General features: G+C 42.9%; 1 protein-coding gene across 2 annotated transcripts in view; it reads left to right on the forward strand.

Annotated features, from left to right (window-relative positions):
* The window catches only part of LOC147015141 (ras GTPase-activating-like protein IQGAP1), a 255,416-nt gene that overhangs the window by 234,144 nt on the left and 5,060 nt on the right, over positions 1-16,212 (forward strand). For both annotated transcript variants that reach the window (XM_085849637.1, XM_085849638.1), the window contains one exon: positions 7,169-7,277. In XM_085849637.1, the coding sequence (XP_085705763.1) occupies positions 7,169-7,277 (109 nt within the window). The remainder of the gene's footprint in view (positions 1-7,168; positions 7,278-16,212) is intronic.

Raw genomic sequence — 16,212 nt, forward strand, 5'->3', positions numbered from 1 at the left:
TTAAAAAGTTCAAGTGGGCGTGGCTCTGCCCACAAGGGGCGTGGGACGCCCCTCATGCAAAATGACACAACTAGACCATGATATCTAGCTTGTGTCTAAGTTTCATCAAGATCGCATCAAACATCATGGAGCTATGCTCTGGAGAGAGTCACAAACAGACACACAGACACAACGAAAATAGTGGTCACTGCTGGTGCCCGCGAACCAACAAAACTATGAATTCTCAAATCAAACATGAAATTTTAAAACAGGATAGCATTGAGAAGAATGGACACACAGTGGGTAGTTGTGGAGTTATCCAGTTCCGTCAAGTTATGTCCGACGTCGGTTGACATTCCTGATCAGATTTCTCCAAACATCCCGATTCTTCACTGCTTCCAGAAACTCTGGCAGAGACAGCTCAGTTGCTGCCTTTACCCCATCCATCAGGCACAAACAAGGTCTGCCTTGTCCTCTTCTTCCCTCAACCATTCCCAGCATGGTTGATTTCTCCAGACTTTCACATGATGTGTCCAAAGTATGACAGCTTCTGTTTTAACATCAGCACTTATAATGTACATGGTGGTCTAATTTCTTCAATCACTAATTTAATTGTTGTTCTTACAGTTCATGCAATTTTTTAACATTTCTTCTTCACTGTCCGAAGCAGTTTCATAAAGTCCTCTTTACTTTCTACCAACAGAATGGTATCATCAGCATACCTTGGATTGTTGATACATGTTCCTCCAATCTTGACTCCAACTTCTATGTCATCCAAGTTTGATTTCCTCATTATGTACTCACCACACAGATTGAACAAGTAAGGGGAGAGAATGAACCCCTGTGCGACTCCTTTTCCAACTCCAAACCATTCCCTCTCTCCGTACCCTGTTCTTCCTGGAGCTTCTTGTTTTAGTGTACAGGGTTCTCGTCAGACTTATCAGATGCTCTGACATCCCCATTTCTCTCAGCATAGTCCACATCAATTCATGATCAACGCAATCGAACACTTTTGCTGTAATAATCTATAAAACGGAGATACACCTTCCTTTGATATTCCCTTGATTTTTCCATGATCCACCTCAGATTTGCAATTTGATTTCCCATACCTCTGCCTCTTCTGAAACCTGCTTTCTCAACGGCCATTCCTCGCTAAATGAAGTATATTCTGTGTTAAATGATCTTTAGTAATATCTTACAAGTGCGTGAAATCAAGGCAATGGTTCCATATTTCCATATTCCCCTACATCCCCTTTCTTTGGCAATGGCACATATAGAATGACTGCTTCCACATTTTAGGCCGTACAATCCCGCTCCAGATCTGTGTTCAGACAGCTGTTTAAATTTGGATTACTTCCTCCAAAACTACCTGAAGAGTTCTATTGGAATTTCATCAGCACTTGGTGCTTTCCCATTTTCCAGCTCCTCCAAGGCTTCACGTTCCTCACATTCTATCACTGTTGGTTCTAGCTCGTATTCTCTTTCTTTGAAGGTTGTTATCATTTTGATATCTCGTTTATACGGAGTTTTGGGATTGGCCTTCCATATTTCTTTCACCTGTGTTTCTTCTGTCACATCTTTTCTCATTCTACTCTTAAGGACTCCAATCCAAGACGTAAACTTTCCTGTGATCTCTCTGATATTTTTTAAAAGATCTCTTGTTTTTCCTGCTCTGTTGTCACTTTCTTCTGTCCCTGTGCATGCCTCTTTAAAATATACTGTATATCTTTGTCTTTCCTAGCTTGTCGTTGGAAGTCAAGGACTGATAGAATGGCCTCGACGTATGCACACTTGCCTCGAAGCTGTCTTGACTGGGTTTGAATCCCAACCCAGCTATAAACTATCATCCCGGTGTTTCATAGGCGGGGTGATTCATCAATGCGTGTGCCGTCCCTCAGATGGACGTTAAACGAGCGTCCCGTCTGCAGGCGTTCATTGGTGGACGTGAGAGATCCCACAGTGTCCTTCACGAAAAGTAGGTGAGCTGTCGCTGGCACCATGGAAAAAAATTCCAAATTCTTAACCAGCAGAAGGTAGAGCCACGCATCAATGGTAGAGCCACGCCCCCCAGCCAATGATGCTACCCCACAGCTTTGTGCTGCATATGAATGAAGAAGTTGGAAGTCAATATTCAGCCGCTTAATGTCTCAAGGTAAATAAGAAGGGGTATAAAGGAAAAATTCAGTTGTAATTGAGGATTTAATGCATAATAATAAGATTTGAGTCGTGTGAACTAAACTTGCTAGACTAGTGTGAATGATCCCTGCTTCTTGATCATCTGCCCAGATTTATTTGACATACCCATGCATCTGCTGCTGGAATAACAGCAGTGTCAGCAATACACAACAACTACACTGGCAGTATTTCCCATAATCACCTTCACACGTGTTTAAAAAAAAATGGAAGATACCACTGACAGGCACTGCTGTGAGGCAAGGCTGAGGTCCGATATTTCCACGCGGTCTTCCTCCGTGGCCGTGCAGACATACGTTCGGTGTTACATACCTGGATGTGCCAAAAAAACCTAAACCCTCCGTTTTATTCACCATTCATTTACTTTTGATGTATTTTTTCTCTCTTTTTTTTAGATAGCGATAGCTGTAGGAAACAATGTCCTGTACAAATGAAGAAAAGGCTTTTTCTGCAGAATCCTACATTGAAACGCAATGAAAGTTCAAGAGAAAATTTAACTGCAGAGATGCCCCCATGTAAAGAGAGAATATTAAAATGGATGAAGACATTTTGAGAACAAGGAATGTCTACTGGGGCACAGTTCCGCCCGATAAGCTTCGCTAGAAAATTACATTTAGTCAAGTGAATTTAGTCAAGACTATAAACTCCGTATAAACTATAAAGGGGGGGGGGGTAGCATTGGGATTCTCATGTCTGTACTCTGTGTGAAGGTCTTTATAGTTGTGGAGGAACTCTGGGAAGGGATCGAAACAGCAAAGCACTTACCTTGCATAGGTCTTCTTGGCTTGCTTTATGCAGCTTCTTCGGCTAGAGGAGTTTGGGAGGTGTCAATTGTTTATATAATCCTAGCCACCTGGGATTAGTTGATTCGGTGAGAGTTGATTGGCTATTCCCTCCATTCACAGGTGAGAGGTGTGGGTGGGTTTTTCTTTATAAATCCAGCAAATACAACCTATCGCTTCACTGACTTTGGTGTGAAGCGGAGGTGGATGGAGAAAGAGAGAGGGAAGAGGGGAGGCAGAGAGGATAGAGGGAAAGGAGGGGTGGGGAGAGGAGGGAGGGGAAGTGAGGAGTGGGTGAAGAAGGGGAATCTAGGAAGGGGAGAAGAGCGAGGAAGGGTGGGGTGGAGGTCAGGAGAGCAACGCCTCATGAAACATGACTCTACACTGCGGGAGGGAGGGTGAGAGAGAGAGAGACAGACAGACACAAAGAGCATGACAGACAGAGAGAGAGTGGCAGAGGTGTGGGAGGAGAGTGCTGCATTTTATTCGGAGGGGGGAGTGAGGAGCACGTAATCGACCAAGTGCCAAACTAAAATCTGAGAAGTTACGGTTCTGATATGTGGTACACCTGTGTCACACAGAATGTAGCACATATTCCTGAAAGTTTATGGAATTCAGAATAATAATTAATGTGTTGTGGATTTATTTTGGGGTTTGCAACCCTCCACCTTCAAATGGGTGAAGGAAAACTATCACGTGACTGCAATATGCAGGTGGTGAGATCCAACGTCGTTTTCATCATCTAGGAAGTGTGAGACCGAAGCCTTGCCTTGCTTGACATCTGTGCTTGTTGTTGGTGCTTTCTCTTTTTGAATATAAATGTTCCCAACTCCATGTTTTTTTTGTTTTTTTTTGCGACCATCACACATACTGATTGTTATTAACCCCTTTAATCCTGAGCATTTGCTTGGTGTTGGCTTAATGGTTAGGGTGGTGGGCTTGGGACCCTAGGGTCCTGAGTTCAAATCCTGCTTCTGTTGAATTAATACCAGGTGGGGTTGATTCAACCTGTCATCCTTCTGAGGTTGGCAAAATAAGTACCAGCTTGCTGGGATGATTGAGCCATTCCAGTATCCTGTGTCGGAGTGGCGACACGTCCAGGATTGTGTGCAACAGCCCAGGAGACTGCTTTGGCGGCACCAACGCTCTGCACAGAGTATGGTCCCATTGGATGGATGGATGGAACCCTGAGCTCCTTGGATGTTCGGCTCCCCCACCCTGGGCTCTGTCATGGAAAATAACTCAATTTCCACAAGTTGGATCAGCATACCAAAGGAGAATCTTTCATTTTGTATATACGGAGGAAGAACATTGAATGCTTGACTGAAACATTTGAATGGATTTCACTGAAACAAAAGCCTGAAGCAATTCTTCTTATACACAACTTGACATTCCAAAGAATGGGAGGGGAGACATTTTGCAACTCAACTACAGGATTACCTGATAAGCATTAGGGAAAATAACTCAAACTGCAATACCTGTCCACTGTACTGGGTGAAAGAGAATCATGGCAAAAGTTGCAGTGTTCTCAACCAGGTCACCCTGTTTCATAGTAAGACATTCCTTTTATCAATATTTCAGTCAAAAGACTCTTGAGTAAAGGCAAACATTACTGACATCCAATTCGACTTATGCATAAAAATTAAATTTATAAATCACCAGCAACAATTATAATTGAGAGAACATGAATATAATAATTTTTCTTCCAAAGCTCCCTGGAGAAAAATCTGGCTGCTCAGGTATATGGAGGTTTGAATAGCAGCCTGTAAATTGGCTGGTCGGGTTTTTTTTTTTTTTTTTGTATCCAATTTCGAGGCTCATATAAGAGGAATTATGTAGAACATGCAACAAGAGGAGCAGGATACAAGTGCCAGGAGAGGGAAGCACAAAACTGGGGAATAGAGACATCAGGAGATCTGTGGATGAGTGAGGGATGGGATGGGGTACACAGGGTAAACAAGATGGACACGACAGGGACTTTCAGGAAGGAAAGCAGGGAATTTGAAGGAGGTGGGTTTGGGGTGGATTAACAGGGGTAGAAATGATTGTGGTTTTAGATGGGGAAAGATAAGAGATGGTGGTGAACAGCTGTTTTGAAGACCTGGTGGGAAGAGTGGGGTTGAAGAGTGTGTGGGAGTTTGTTCTAAAGGTGGGGGAAAAGAGGAATGAAAGAGGGAAGATGAGCAGTGATTCTTGATTTTGGTAGTTTTACCAAAAGGGGGTTGCTGGCAAACCTTGAGCAACCTGTGAAAATCTTGTGTGGGGTGGGGGGGGGGAGGGAGGGAGGGACATATTGCAGACAGAGCAAGGGGGTGTGAGGCCAGAGACAAGATGGTAGAAGGCAGAAAGACCACCGACCTGGCTGTGGTGAGAGACACAAAGACTCAGCCTCATCACGGGAGATACAATTATACCTTGGTTTCCACAGCGTGAAGCCGAGAAAGGTGAGAAGCCGGAGCACCAGCTCAGAGGGGAGAGTAGTACTCCATCAGGCTGTGGATGAAAGCTTTGTATGTGGTTAGGAGCTCAGGTGTGCCTTGGAAGGACTTTGCATGATGGAGGATTCCCAGTCAGCGACTGGCTTTGGAGGCCAGCTTAGAAATGTGGCTTTCCCAGGAAAGATCATGGTCGATAGTGAGACCAAGAAGCTTGAATGAAAGGACTTGTTCAAGAGGATTGTTGAGAAAGTAGATGGGGGGTGCAGGGTGTGGTTCCAGATGGTCCTTTCGGAGAGACATTGTGAGATTTGTCAGGATTGAAAGACATGTTCCAAGTGTTGGACCAGCTTGTGATATTATCCAGATTGGTGAGATTGAGCTATCCATGATGATAATAATAAAAAAAATCACGACCTCCGCATTAAAAGAAACTCACTTGGAATCATTTCAAACACCAGTCCTTGCCAAATGCATGAGCACTTGATTTCTGGGAAAAGTTAGAAAGCAGTTCGGAAGTCTGAGAATAGACAAAACATGAGGAAGAGATCGTTTACATTACAAGGGATTGAAATACGCATCAGATGAAGCGTATACGTACCAACATATGTCGTAAATAGTTAGTTGAAGGAAGAGCACAGAAGATTGTGAAGTAGATGAAAAGAGTTCCAATATTTCAGAGAATTTCCAGGGAAGCTGTCGACAATTGCACACCTGTACATTTAACATCGATGGGGGACAGGTACTCGTAACATTGATTCAGGATTCACCAACACGACGTATAGAAAAGGCTAATACATGGAGAACATGTGTGTGCGAAGCATCAGTGGATGGAGATGTCTTTTTCTCGTGGTCAGAAACAGTCTGTTATCTGAGTGCTGTCCACTTGGGTTAGGTGTCCATTGGTCACAAAAATAACTCAAAACATTAGCAAACTGGAGTGATTCATTATTAATGGTCACGCATGGAGATTACATTCAAAATCCCGAATTCCGTCAACTCCATTTCTGATAAAAACTTGCTGTACACTCAACATTGTGTGTATTGTATGTATCGAAGAAACTATAATTCCAACTATTGTGATTACGTCAATGTTTTAATATCCAAACATACCGATTTCTCTTTCAGTTGGAATTGGTCTGCGTGTTTGTTTTTTCTTCCCTTTTTATATGACCCCAGCTAATTCGACCAGCTAGTTGTTGCAGAAAACGAAGTAGATTGTGTAACATTATGAGCATTAACATGCACCTAACCATAAGCCAAGCGGCCATATTGAACAACATACCATTGCAGAAACAGATGTCGACAATATATCTCGTTTGAATCCATTCCCCAAAGAGATAATGTACTCGAGACGTGAGTGCAAGAACATGTTATAATGACGTTGATGAAAACACACACACACACACACACACACACACACACACACACACACACACACACACATGATATACACACTCTATATGTGTGTGTGTGTGTGTGTTTGTGTGTATATATATATATATATATATATATATATATATATATATATATATATATATATATATGTATATATATTTATTTATTTATTTATGGATATATATATATCCATAAATAAATAAATTTATATATATTTATGGATATCTTGATCTTGTTTTCTTTATTCCAAGAAAATCAGAAAATGGTCAAAAAAAGGAGTAAAATATTGCAAAGATGGAAGTTGTTCTAAACCATTTAGAGTGGTCATTGTTCTTTTGTAGAAGTTGGTTTATGGTGTACGAATTAATTTTTGTCATACAGGCTGAAGAATGTGTTGTTCGACATAATGCCGGGTGAAAATGCTGGAGATTTTGAAGTAAAGGCCAAGTTTATGGGAATTGAAATGGAAAAAGTGCAACTCAATTTTCAGGTAAGTTTTATCGCATCACTTTATACTCGTCATTTGTTGCTGACTAAATCCACAGCAGAATGAAATGCAATTAAAAGTGATTCTCAGACACGATGGTAACTCCAGATAGCAGCAAGGATGTGATGCATTCAAAACACGCATGTCGACTTGACCCACTTAGGTGGCATTTTATGTCATTTTTAATTGTTTACCTCCTGCTGTGTCTGCAATCCAAGTTTTCAAAAAAAAAATGTTCTTTTTCTTTTGACAGGATCTAAGGCTCGTAGTGGAGCTGCAATACACACATCTCACACATGTGGACAGAGACAAATACACAAGACACACCACAGGACTGTTAGATGAGACAAACACAGCCACTGAGCTTGCTGTCACTTCCTAGGAAACTCTGGGTACCAGCGATGTCACAACAATGGCACCGCCTTTCTCACCGCACTCAGCGGGGCATTTCCTAAGGAGGAGTTTCCTCCTCCCCATGCCTGCCAAGATATGGGCATTGTCCTTGCTCTTAACCTTTTAAATGCTGAACATCAAGTGAGGAAGCAGCACGTACCATTTTAAAAGTCTTTGGTACGTCTCGGCTACTACTAAAACAGTGTTTTTCAACGTGTGCGTGCGTGCGTACGTGCGTGCGTGCGGACCCTTTGACACAGAAGTAGTGAAAACAATGACTGGGGACAGAATATATATATATATATATATATATATATATATATATATATATATATATATATATATATATATATATATATATATATATATATATATATATATGTCTTGAATGTATTCCAGTACTGTCTTCCAATATTAACTGCAAACAATTTCGAAAGATAATGCAGAATTTTAAAGTGGATTTCAAGCCATCCTAACGACACATATATTCCAACAGGAAATTAGTGGCATGACAGATGTGACATCAAACAAAAAAATGAACTTAATGTGCTGGTGTACAATGTAAATGTATAAACGTTAAAATTGGTAATCAACATTCCATTTATAAATTCTGTTTTTTTGTTGTTGTTGTGCAGCCTCATTCATTCTCTTGGTCAGTAATACATCTGATGATAAAACTGCAGATCGTTCCATAAGTGCACACCTGTGTGCCAGCTTCTAATAGTATTTACGACGTAAACATCCACCGGCACGTGGCCCTTTTTATGGATTCATGTGCTCATGAAATGTATTACCGTCACCGAAGGAGAGGGTATTGCATTTGGGTCCATTTGCTTGTCTGACTGTCTGTCTGTCTGTCTGTCTGTTTGTTTGTTTGTTTGGCCGCACAGAACTTCAGTGTCTTTCTCTGCAACAGCTTGTCGGATTGAGACGAAATTTTATCCACAGGAGCGACTACTCATGTGGAATGTTGTAATGATAATTATGACATCATAGGTCCCATGATTTAGCAGCCATATTGGATTTACCCTAAAACATATAAAAAATCTTCTCCAGAACTGCTGGACAGCTCGAGGGCAAACTTCACACAAATGTTCTCCAAGCCTTAAGTGCACAAGTTTGTTGAGGAATAATTGATGTCACATGGTTTGGCAGCCATATTGGATTGAAGAAAATTAAATAATGTTTTCTCTGGAACTGCTTAATCAATCGGTGTGAAACTTCAAAATTATTATCTCGTAGTGATGGGGAATACATGTTTTAAATTTCAACATGATCAGACACATGGTCTGGCAGCCAGAATTATTAAAATTTTGGATCTGGGTTTAAAAATTTATTTAAAAAAAAAAAGGCTCGGTTGTGCCTTGATGGGTTTGAGGGTAATGGAGGAGCAGCTGAAATGTGAATCCTCACATGGCAGTGGGAAGGACAAAACAGTGGGGAACAGAGACGTTAGGAGATCTGTGGAAGGGAGAGGGATGGTGTGGGGAACATGGGGTATACAAGATGGACATTACAGGGACTTTCAGGAAGGAAAGCAGGAAATTTGAAGGAGGTGGGTTTGGGTGGATTATCGGGGGTAGAAAAGATTGAGGATTTGGATGGGGGATGATAAGAGGTGGTGGTGAACCGCTGTTTTGAAGGCCTGGAGGGAAGAATGGGATTGAATAGCGTGAGGGAGTTTATTCCAAAGGCGGGAAAAAAGAAATGAAAGAGTGAAGGTGAGCAGTGATTCGTGATTTTGGTAGTTTTACCAGAAGGGGGTTGCTGGCGGACCTTGAGCGCCCTGCGGAAATGTGGGCAGGACAAATCACAGAGAGAGCAGGGGGGGCGAGGCTGGAGAGGAGACGGTAGAAGACAGAAAGACCACCGACCAGCCTGCGTTGAGAGAGTGAGAGGCCCAAAGACTCAGCCTCATTGTAGGAGATGCCAATGATCCGAAATACCTTGGTTTCCACAGCGTGAAACAGACAAAGGTGGGAGGCAGGAGCACCAGCCCAGAGGGGAGAGCAGTACTCCATCAGGCTGCACACGAAAGCTTTGTAAGTGTTCAGGAGCTCAGGTGGGCCGAGGAAGGACTTTGCACGACGGAGGATTCCCTGTCGGCGAATGGCTTTGGAGGCGAGGTTTGAAATGTGGCTTTACCAGGAAATGTCATGGCAGATAGTGAGACCCAGAAGCTTGAAAGAAAAGACTTCTTCCAGAGGATTGTCGAAAAAGTGGATGGGGGGGGGGGGGTTCTAAAAGGTCCTTTCAGAGAGACATAGTGAGAGTGTGAGATTTGTCCGGATTGAAAGACATGTTCCACGTGTTGGACCAGTTTGTAATTTTATCCAGATATGCAGTGAGCGAAGAAGCTGCTGCTTGCTGGTCTGAGGGATGACCGATGGTACGGCAGAGGGTGGAGTCATCAGCAAAGAGATATAGAGGATTTTCCAGAGAGTCGGAAAGATCATTGATGAACACCAGAAAAAGAACAGGGCCCAGAACGCTACCTTGAGGAACTCCAACCTGGACAGGAAGAGGGGATGAAAGAACTCCATTTAGGGCCACACGTTGACTGCGACAGGAGAGGAAGTCTGCGAGCCATGAGTGGAGATGGCCTTGGATACCATAGAAAGAGAGTTTGGTGAGCAGGGCAGGGTGCCAGACCGTGTCAAAAGCACGTGATATGTCCAGGGAGACGGCTCGGATTTCCTGTCTGGCATTGAGGACCTCCATCCATTGTTGGGAGAGCAGAAGCAACATCTCCAGGGTAGAGTGAGCTGGTCTGAAACCAAATTGATGATTGGAAATCAAGCCATTGGAGAAGAGGAAGGATTTAATGTCTGAAGCGATGATGGATTCCATAACCTTGCTGATGATTGGGAGAAGGCTGATTGGTCTGTAGTTGCAGGGATCTGTTTTTGCACCTTTTATATGCAGGGCAGTGATGTTTGCTGATTTCCAAGCAGATGGCAGATGACCTTGAGCAAATGAGAGGGTGAATAGAACAGAGAGAGGGTGAGCAAGAGCAGAAGAGCAGATTTTTAGGACACGTGGGCTGATGCCGTCTGGACCGGTTGCAGAATCTGAGTCGAGGTTTTGACAGCAAGCTCTCCACCTTGTCAGGAGAAAAGGACACAGAGTCCAGGGACAGTTGGGTGCGACTGGGTAAGGTGGGTAGAGAAAGCGTTGGGTTTTGGACACAAGATTTAGCTGCAAACACCGAGTTTAGCCATTCAGCCTTTTCACGTGCGGTATCAGCAGTGCGGCCATTTGAGGCAACTCGTAAGGGAGGGGATGGAGGGGGAACAAACACCAGAAACAGATTTCATTAGGTGCCACCAGGATTTTGAGGAGGGAGAGAGGTTTGAGAGTTCAGACTTGAGATGAGAAAGATGTTGTTTTCTGGCTCTCCTGAGGGTAGATACACACTTGTTCTGAGCTTTATGGAAGGAACTGAGATTACCCTCAGTTGGGTTTGCTTTCCATGAGGCAAAGGCAAGTTGTTTCAGGACAACTGCCTCGCCACAAGCTTCAGTGAACCAAGGGCGGGAGGAAGGGTAGGACAACTGAAGACGAGAGGGTATAAATCTGTGCATGAGGGAGAGCAAGTTTCTTTGAAAGAATTCCCAGGATGAGTTGATGTTGGAGAAAGTAGCAATAGGAGACCTGTCTATAAGTTTGATGGCTGCTTGGAGACCCTGCCAGTCGGCTTGACTGAAATGCCAGACTCGACGGCGGTGAGGTGGTTCTCTGATAATCGCCAGAGAGATGTCCACTTTGACAAGGACGTGGTCAGAAGAACCCATTGGAGCGGAGGAAGAGCGTCAGATATTGTCAGGGAAATTTGTCAAAATCAGATCCAGAAGAGATGGAGTACCATTGGTTGAGATCCGGGTCGGGAAGTTGACCGATTGAGTCAGTCCCAATGAGTCGCAGAAAGCTTTTGCTGAAGTGCCTTGACAGGTGAGAGAGAGTTACCCACACCTCGCAAACTGGCATGGATAATAATTGAAGTCGCCACATATGAGGAAGAGAGAGTTTGGACGAGAAGATAGAAGTTGGTCCATGTTTTCGGATTGTGAGGTGTGGATGGAGTCATCACTGTGAGGTGGACAGTACATACACATATAAACATGAGGTGGGAGTGGAGGGGAAGCCGTAGACAGAGGTATTCCTGGGGTGTGGGGGAGTGAGGGCAGTGCAAGGAAAGTGAGGAATAGTCTTTGATGAAGAGAGCAACTCATCCACCAGGACGAGGCTCAGGTCTGTCATACCGGAGGAGGGAGTAACCAGGCAGAGATACTTGGGAGTCAGACACGTCTTGGGGGAGGACAGTTTCTGTTCGGCAGATTATGTCTGGTAATCATTATTACAGATCAGATAATGATTATGGCAGATCAGATTCGGCACTTTAATGTCTCTCCGAGGAATGGCATACATATGGATGAATCACTCTGCCTGTGAAATACCGGATGACAATTTATAGCTGGGCTGAGATTTGAACCCAGACAAGACAGCTTCGAAGTGAGTGTGCGTACTTCTCGACCATTACTGCCATCAAGGGTGGTTAAACTGCTTGTCCACAGAGACAAAACCTAATTTTGCACCATAACTATGTCTCAACCTTTCAATTTGACCTGTTGACCTTTCAGACCATTAAACCTTTTGACCTTTCAGACCATTAAACCTTTGGACCTTTCAGACAATTAAACCATTAGACCTTTCAGACCTTTCATTTGCAATCAATTATCTTTCATTCAGTAAATAATGCACACACTCCACTCACCCAGATGATGGGAAAACTGTGAGTAATCTTATCAATAGGATAAGATCCTAGGCTTGATGGCGCATACACATACTGCAAGAACTTTTCTCCATCGGTAAAGCCGCTGTCACACCTTGACGTTTTAGCCAGCGTATGGCAACGTATAAAAATGTATGTAAAACGCTGGCGTACGCTGAACTATTGATGTTTTGTTTTCCAGTTTTGGGCGTATTCATAACGAGTTGGACGTATGCATAAAGTATTAGTAACGTACACAGAACGTTTCGATAACATATAGATAACTTATACCAACGAATGCTTAGCGTGTTGTCGGCGTTCACAACCTATGCCCAACGATAGTCTAACTTATGCATAGCGCGCGGCAGCGTATCGCCGACGATCACGTGGCGTAGCCTATTAAAAGGCTGCGGCTCGACAATTCAAATCATAACCGCACTAGACATCGAAGTGTCAAGCCGCTGTCACACCTTGACGTTTTAGCCAGCGTATGCCGACGTATGAAAAATTTGCCGAATACGCTGGCACACGTCGAATACGTTATGGGTAAGTTTTGTATACGTTAAGAGCACGCTGAAGCACGCTGGCATACGTCGTAGTTCGCCGAATACGTCGACAAATTTTAAGCATGCTGAAAATTTTTCGACGTATGCCAGCATATGACGCACACGTTCCGCATGCGCTGGCCATAAGTTGTAGGCACGTTACGTGATCGTTGACACACGTCGACACACATTACTTGTAAGTTACTCAAAAGTCGAAACACGTCGAGGTAATGTTTAGCGTACCCGAAACTTATTTCTAACCTATGAGTAACATGCTTTGAACCTCTGAGTAACGTATCTCCAACGCATATTGACGTATGTAGACGTATTTGACGTCTTCCGGACGATCACAGAACTTACTGAACGTGTTTCTAACTTACAGCTACCGTATAATGGCGTATTGGCAGCGTTTAGGTGAAATAGTATATAAAAATGGGGTTCACACAGGTGGAACCCGTCAGTGTTCCAGACTCCATGGTTTTTGTTTTGTTTTTTTTTCTTCGGCATGACGGTGATGTTGACACTTCGATTTCTAGTGCGGTTATGATTTAAATCGTTGGGCGGCAGCCTATTAATTATATTATATTATAACCGTACTAGAAATAGAAGTGTCAACATCATGTCATGCCGAAGAAAAATAAACAATAAAAAAACATGGAGTCTGGAACACTGACGGGTTCCTCGTGTGTGAACCCCATTTTTATATACCAATTCCCCTAAACGCTGCCAATACGCCATTATATGGTAGCTGTAAATTAGAAACACGTTCAGTAAAGCCGCTGTCACACCTTGACGTTTTAGCCAGCGCATGGCAACGTATCAAAATGTATGTAAAACGCTGGCGTACGCTGAACTATTGATGTTTTTTTTCAAGTTTTGGGCGTATAATAACGTGTTGGACGTATGCATAACGTATTAGTAACGTACACAAAACGTTTTAATCACATATAGATAACTTGTACCAACGAATGCTGAGCGTGTTGTCGGCGTTCACAACCTATGCCTAACGATAGTCTAACTTATGCATAGCACGCGGCAGCGTATCGCCGACGATCACGTGGCGTAGGCTATTAATAGGCTGCGGCTCGACGATTCAAATCATAACCGCACTAGACATCGAAGTGTGAAGCCGCTGTTACACCTTAACGTTTTAGCAGGCGTATGCCGACGTATGAAGAATTTGCCGAACCAAGCCGGCACACGTCGAATACGTTATGGGTAAGTTTTGTATACGTTAAGAGCACGCTGGCATATGTCGTAGTACGCTGGCATACGTCGTAGTACGCTTGCATACGTCATTGTACGCCGAGTACGTCGAGAAATTTTCAGCATGTTGAAAATTTCTCGACGTACTCGACGTATGACACACATTCTGCATACGCTGGCATAAGTTGTATGCACGCTACGCGATCGCTGACACACTTCGACATACGTTACTTGTACGTTATTCATAAGTCGAAACACGTCAAGGTAATGGTTAGCGTCAGTGTTCCAGACTCCTTGGTTTTTTTTTCTTCTTCGGTATGACAGTTTTGATTTAAATCGTTGAGCGGCAGCCTTTTAATTATATTATACTATAACCGCACTAGAAATCGAAGTGTCAACATGACCGTCATACAGAAGAAAATAAAATAAAATAAAAACCAGGGAGTCTGGAACACTGACGCTTACCATTACATTGATGCGTTTCGATATACGAGTACCTTACAAGTGACGTGTGTCAACGATTGCGTAATGTGCCTACAACACGTTACTCATACAGTTAGAAATAAGATTTGGGTATGCTAAACATTACCTCAACGTGTTCCGACTTCTGAGTAACTTACAAATAACGTGTGTCGACGGGTGTCAACGATCGTGTAACGTGCCTACAACTTATGGCCAGCACTATGCGGAATGTGTGAGTCATACGCTGGCATACGTCGGGAAATTTCAAGCATGGAAAATTTGTCTAACAGCTCAGCGAACTACGATGTTTGCCAGCATACTACGATGTATGCCAGCGCGCTCTTAACGTATACAAACTTACCCATAACGTATTTGACCTGTGCTGGCGTTTTAGCCCAATTTTGCACACGTCAGGCATATGTTGGCTGAATCGTCAAGGTGTGACAGGGCCTTAAGTTCTGTGGTCGTCCGGAAGACGTCAAATACGTCTACATACGTCAATATGCGTTGGAGATACGTTACTCATAGGTTCAAAGCACGTTACTCATAGGTTAGAAATAAGTTTCGGGAACGCTAAACATTACCTCGACGTGTTTCGACTTTTGAGTAACTTACAAGTAACGTGTGTCGACGTGTGTCAACAATCGCGTAACGTGCCTACAAATTATGGCCAGTGTATGTGGAACGTGTGAGTCATACGCTGGCTTACGTCAAAAAATTTTGAGCATGTTAAAATTTGTCGACGAGCTTGGCATACTACGACGTATGCCAGCGTGCTCTTAACGTATACAAAACTTACCTATAACGTATTCGACGTGTGCCAGCATTTTCAACAAATTTTTCATACGTCGGCATACGCTGGATTAATCGTCAAAGTGTGACAGCGGCTTAAAGCTTGCATGCACGCAGCCATGCAAGTTATCGTTGACTTGCCGTCATTGAAGTGTGGTAAACATTTTTTTAAATCTGGTGAGTAAAAATGTAAATACATTTTTAAAAAAGTATAGACACAAGTAATAATAAAAAAAAATTGATGCAAAAGGATGGAGGCATGGTGCACCAAGAAGTATGTAAGCAAGGTAGGGATGGTCACAAGAAATCTCTATCAATTCAAATGGCTTAATTGTGTGTTTGCGTGCGTGAGTGCGATAGAATTGTGATAAACAGAAAATGGAAAAAAAAAACAAAGCGTAAGTGTAACACTTTACTATTTCACTCGTAAAAATCATACAAAGAAACACTCAACAAACATAATCATGGCCAATGGATGTAGGGATAAACTGGCAATATGCCTGAATATATACAATATTGTTGCGGCCGGGGGTCGGGGTGAGAAGACCACTGAGGGGGTCTTCCAATTACTCCATGTATAACAACAACAAACCATGTAACTAATGTGGTTAATTAAATAGATAGAGGTGAAAGTGATTCTCTCCTTCAAAATACTATCCCTGAAATCATCGACTGAACCTGAGATTTTGTAATATTTTTAGATTGATCACCTTCCACAACAAAAAAAAAATTATCAGATTTTCTTGAGAATTAACATACAAGTTACAGA

The sequence above is a fragment of the Eptatretus burgeri genome, chromosome 12, assembly GCF_056783735.1.
Source record: "Eptatretus burgeri isolate ZD-2024b chromosome 12, Ebu_testis_v1, whole genome shotgun sequence".
In the NCBI taxonomy this organism is placed as follows: Eukaryota; Metazoa; Chordata; class Myxini; order Myxiniformes; family Myxinidae; genus Eptatretus; species Eptatretus burgeri.